Below are 5,522 nucleotides of genomic sequence, written 5' to 3'. Positions count from 1 at the left end.
GTCAAAAATTGTCAAAAAGTCAGGGAATTTGTCGAAAATTGTCAAAAAGTCAGGGAATTTGTCTCCTTAACTGCGTTGTTGATTTGGTTTGCTGAATATAGATGACCAATCATAGCCATACGCAGGCGGCAAGAAGTAATGCTGCAATCTTTAAAACCCGAGATAACTCGGGAAAGTTCCATAGCGTTATATAAAACTCGGGCATTTGGGCCCTCCGAAAAAATTTTTGTTTTTTTTGGATGTTTTTTAAGTCTCCAAATTTTTTCAAAAATTTTTTCCCGCGCGAAAATATTTTATCGCGATTTTAATATACCTTTAATGACGCACGATTAACTCTTAATTGTTTTTTAATGGGAGTTTTTTTTATCAAATTTCATTCATCGTTCTAAAGTAGTAGTGCACGGATTTTACTTCGATAAAGTTATTTAAAGCTAGTTTCTGATGTCAAAAACGACCTCCAATAGTTTTTTAATTTTTTTAAATTAATATATTTTATTATATATACGTTTAATTAAGTCGGGGGGTCGGAAATCGCAATAAAAAAACGTAATTTTTGAAAAATATTTAAAAATATACGGCCAGCTAGTATTCACTCTACTTTAAACCCTTCTCCTCCCGAGACTTCTATGAGAATGTCCCGGGAAATCCCAACACCAGCTGTTCTCCAGGTCATCCAGCTGTAAACACAATGACTCATCGGTGTCAGATTTCACAGAAAGGCGAGACAATGGAAAATAAAGTTTGAAGCTTTTTCTTCAAAATTAACGCATTTCTTTCGTTTTTTTCCCAGTTTTAAATATTTTTTATGTTTAATTACATTAATATTAAAAATTAGTGGGTAGCAAGGGAGTTAATTAATAACAGGATAAACTACTTTTATGTAATAGTGTTTAATTTTTAATTTTAGTAATTCAGCGATTATAAAAAAATGAAATTGTTTATTAGAATAAAAAATAACTAATTAAAAATTTGTTTGCAAACTTTTAAAAGTTGAAATCGTAATTTATTAGAATGTTCACTTCAAAATAGCTAAACAGATCAGTAAAAATCTGTAATTTAATCGTTTTTCAGTTTAAAACATAAAAAATTATAAATAGTTACCCGACGTTTACAGTAAAATACTGGCGCTGACTTGTTGTTGGCACAAGCTTTTTATATTTGTTGTTACGATTTTCCTTGAATGTACTGTACTGCAAGCATATTTTCCCTCTCTCTTCCGTTTTTTTCCGCAACTTCGATACATAGTTTAATAATTAGTTAACTGAAATGACATTGGGTAACAAATATCACTGATTTTGGCAAATTTAGGGCTTAAAAACTGGCAAGATTGATCATGCTTGTAATAAATATTCTGTAGTTATATTTTCGAAAATCAACAGGTAATCCGATAGTTTAACCAATGTTAACTTGCTTATAATTAAAATTTAAAAATTAAAAAGCTGTAAATTTAAAAAAAAATAATTACATTACTAAAAAATTAAAATAAATTTGATTATTTTTTGTGCGAAACAACACCAAAACAATTTTTATAGTTATGTTGCAAAAGAAAGAGATTTGTAGTTACGATTCTCTGCGCTGAACTTCTATATTTTAATAACGTATAATTGTAATTTCGTTTGTTGTTTATTTCTGTATTTATTTTATTTTATAAGTTTTAAGAATTCCAATTTTCGTAATACTATGACGTCATAGGAATACAAGTGTTAGGTTCCGGAATTGTCCGGAACTAAAATAGAAAAACGTAAAATAATTTAATTATTAGAGAAAAAAAAGGAATGAACAGAAATTTTTTATAGAAACTTGAGGAATAATCTAGACCAGGGGTCGCCAAACTTTTTTGATCGTCGACCCCCTACAACTTTTCAAAACCTCACACCGACCTCCACCAAAAAGTTTGTGTTACAAGCAAAAAAAAAAGCTCTTACTATTTTAATATATAGGCTATCTTTTAATTTTACATTTTTTACATTTATTATACATATGTTAATAATAATTTTTGTAACTGATAATCAATGATATGGCCAATGTTTTCAGCCAAGCTTGAGACAACCAATGTTTTCAGCCAAGCTTGATAATCTTTTGCAAGATTATCAAGCTTGGCTGAAAAAACTGGTTCGTTTAATTAAAATTTGCTATAAAAGTGAGAAAGATGGTTTGTGATATGATTGGCAATAATTATAAGAATTGTAATTAAGGGTTAAAATAAATAAATTTTGTCTGCATTAAGAAAATTTTATGCAAAGACGAAATTTAATGCAAAATTAAGTAAATAATAAATAAAAATTATTAAAAATAATTGTTAAAACTCTGGTCTTTACATCGAAACCGAAATCAAAATGGCGGCAACGAAACTTTTTTTTTTCTTTTAATGAGTTGCCAATTCAGCTATTTTTTATAGATTTAGTAGATTTATGAACAATCTAGCTTAAAAAATCAAACAATTCTAATGGAAACAATATGATTTGGTTATTTTTATTAAAATGTCTAGCTGTAAATTTGAATTTTGAGTTGGCAACACTACTTTTAATTAATGTATATCAGTTGCTGATTGGATATCGTTTGAATATTTTACGTACTGTTGTGACAAAACGTCTTACGCATTGCTATCTGATCTGGTTCATCTGTCTTTTAATATTATTATTCAAGGTTTGTGTTTTTCTACATTCTTAAATTATAATGGCACGGAAACAAACGAGGTTTAATCTCCAATGGCTGGATCCAGCTATTCATCCAGAATTCAATTCCTGGTTAGGAACTGTAAAAGATGATGATACAAAAGCATTTTGCTGCATTTGTTGTAAAGTTTTCTCATTAAGTAATATGGGAAAGCGTGCATTAGTATCACATGCAAATAGTTCTAGTCATGTTGAAATAAAAAGATTGAAGTCGGAACAAACTTCACTGATAAGGTTTTTAACCCCAACAAATTCAAACTCTTCTGATAGTCAACAAAATGTGTGTGAAACGGCTTCTGTTGTGGAAGATAGATCTAAGATCACTAACAAACAGTCTCTCACCAAATCAACATTTCTTAGCAGCACATTGACACCTTTTGTGATAAAAGATGATGTAATAAAAGCAGAGATAACTTGGGCATTGGCAGTTGTAAAGAAAAAGATGTCACTCAATTCATGCTCTGATATTAAAAACATTTTCAAAAAAATGTTTCCTGACAGTGCTATAGCCATGCAATTTCAATTGGGTCCAGATAAAGCTTCCTATATAATAAATTATGGCCTAGCCCATTATTTCAGAGAAAAATTGATTAATGCTGTTACAAGTTGCGATAATATTACTATCTCCTTTGACGAATCACTAAACAAAGTTGCTCAAAGAACTCAAATGGATCTTGTGATAAAATACTGGGACGAGAGTAAAGATAAGGTTATGACCAGATATTTAAATAGTGTCTTTCTGGATCATAGTACAGCAGATGATCTTCTCTCTGCATTTCTCAATGGTCTTTCAGAAATTCATCTTGATCTAGCAAAAATTCTTCATATCTGTATGGACGGACCAAATATAAACATAAGTTTTCTGAATAAATTAGAAGATCACATGGAGACACAGAACATTGGTAAATCATTTGTGAGAATGGGAACATGTGGTTTACATGTAGTCCATGGTGCTGTAAAAGCTAGTTTTAAAGTAGTAGATTGGAATTTGTTACCACTGCTACGGAATTTGTACTACTTGCTAAAAGACTCACCCACTCGGCGTGCCGAATACATTGCTATAAGTGGAAGCAGATTATTTCCCAAAAAGTTTGGTTCAACAAGGTGGTTGGAGAATGGTGAGTGCTTAGAACGTGCAGCAGTAGTTGTTGAATCTGTGAAGACATTTATAAACAACAGTACAAAGTTGAAAGACAGCAAGGTGGCTACATTCTTGAGACAGGCACTCAATGATCCTTTTATTAAAGTTAAACTTTTATTTTTTCGGTCTATATGTACACAAAGTGAGAGCTTTCTCACCCGATTTCAGAGCAACAAACCTCTTGCACCCTATCTTTATAAAGCAGTTGTTCAATTATTAATGAACCTGATGAGAAAGTTTGTGAAAAATGACAGGGTCACCGACAAGCAGTTTCTAAAAATAGATTTAAATGCTAATGAAAACTTGGTACCTCTGAAGAATTTGGATATTGGTTTTGGAGCAAAAAAGGTTTTAAAAGAATTGAAAGTAAGTGACAAAGATATTCTGTGTTTTCTAAGAGATTGTCGAAATGTGCTGAAAGTGATGACACAAAAGATTATTGAGAAGGGACCTGTCAAGTACAAATGTGTGAAAGCTTTGAGCAGCTTAGACCCAGAAATTATTAAAATGCAATCAAATGTTGGAAAATTGTATTTCAATGTTTTACTGGAGGTTCTACATGATACAAACAGGATTGATGAGAAATGTGCTGTCAAAGCAAAAGAACAGTATGATATACTCTGCAGTAAAGTGCCCATAAAACCCTATTCTACAAAGTTTGAGGACTTCATATCTGAAAGGAGTGATGATGATGGTCTGGACACATTTTATTGTGAAATTTTGAAGGATGATAGGCAACTGCAAGATCTATGGTCTATTATCAAAATTTCTCTTTCTTTCTCACATGGGAATGCAAGTGTTGAGAGTGGTTTCTCGGTTAACAAATCACTGTTGAGTGAAAATCTTAAGGAAGAAAGTTTAGTTGCTCAACGCTTAGTTTATGATGGGATCCATTTTGCAGGAGGTATTGATCAAATAAATATAGACCAGAAAATGTTGTTAACAGTCAGAGGATCTAGACAGCGATATATTGAATCTCTGCAACAGAAAAAAGATATTCAGAAGCAGCAGACATTGAGGGCTGAAGAAAAAAGAAAACTTACACAACAACTTAAGGATTTAAAACAACACAAGAAAATGTTAAGAAAAGATCACGAAAAGGAAGAAAAAGAGATTGAAATGAAAATAAATACACTTGAGGAGAAAAGGCTAAAACTACATTAATATAATAGTTTTTGTGTTTTGTGAATTGTAATTCATTTTTTATTTTCTAATTATCTGTATTTTGAAAAAAGAGGATTAATACTAAGAAGTTTCTCTGTATTTTGATTGTCCATTTTGTAAAAAAATAAAAAGATTTTACAATAAATTAGATGCATTTGTTAGAGAAGCTATAGTATAAACTTACACCTATTCCTCTTTATGTACAATCATTGATTTTTTTTACGTAGGAAAAATGCTTTATTTAAAAATTTTTAAATTTAACTTTTTGTTAAAATTATGTTGCTGTTTAAAAAAAGTTACTCTTTTTGTTGAAAGATTGGTTTTAAAATTATGTGTTTCTAAGTCAAGAGTTCATTTTAAGCACAGTACAGTACTATTTGTTTATCAAAGAATACTTTTTGTTGATTTTACGTTACCTTGTATTTACTAGATTTACATACAACTAATAATGATAAATGATGATAAAATAAAAAGCTTGTGTTTTGTTTGTAAATTGCTTATTTTTTCATTACATTGAAGTTGTGGATTCTATCAAACATTTT

General features: G+C 30.3%; 1 protein-coding gene across 1 annotated transcript; it reads left to right on the top strand.

Annotated features, from left to right (window-relative positions):
- The first annotated feature begins 996 nt into the window (after positions 1-996).
- On the top strand, positions 997-5,274 carry LOC111619764. Its single transcript, XM_023361585.1, has one exon. It carries the CDS (start codon positions 2,677-2,679, stop codon positions 4,978-4,980), a length of 2,304 nt encoding a protein of 767 aa, XP_023217353.1. The 5' UTR covers positions 997-2,676; the 3' UTR covers positions 4,981-5,274.
- The last annotated feature ends 248 nt before the right edge of the window (positions 5,275-5,522 follow it).

Source organism: Centruroides sculpturatus, unplaced genomic scaffold (genome assembly GCF_000671375.1).
Source record: "Centruroides sculpturatus isolate CEXI.00-Female unplaced genomic scaffold, Cexi_2.0 scaffold44, whole genome shotgun sequence".
Lineage (NCBI taxonomy): Eukaryota > Metazoa > Arthropoda > Arachnida > Scorpiones > Buthidae > Centruroides > Centruroides sculpturatus.
Note: the sequence above shows the minus strand (reverse complement) of the source record. Positions and strands in the feature narration are given on the sequence as shown.

What these genes read in the sequence shown, in the direction of transcription:
- LOC111619764 (XM_023361585.1), top strand. Translation starts at nt 2,677, where the DNA reads ATGGCACGGAAACAAACGAGGTTTAATCTCCAATGGCTGGATCCAGCT.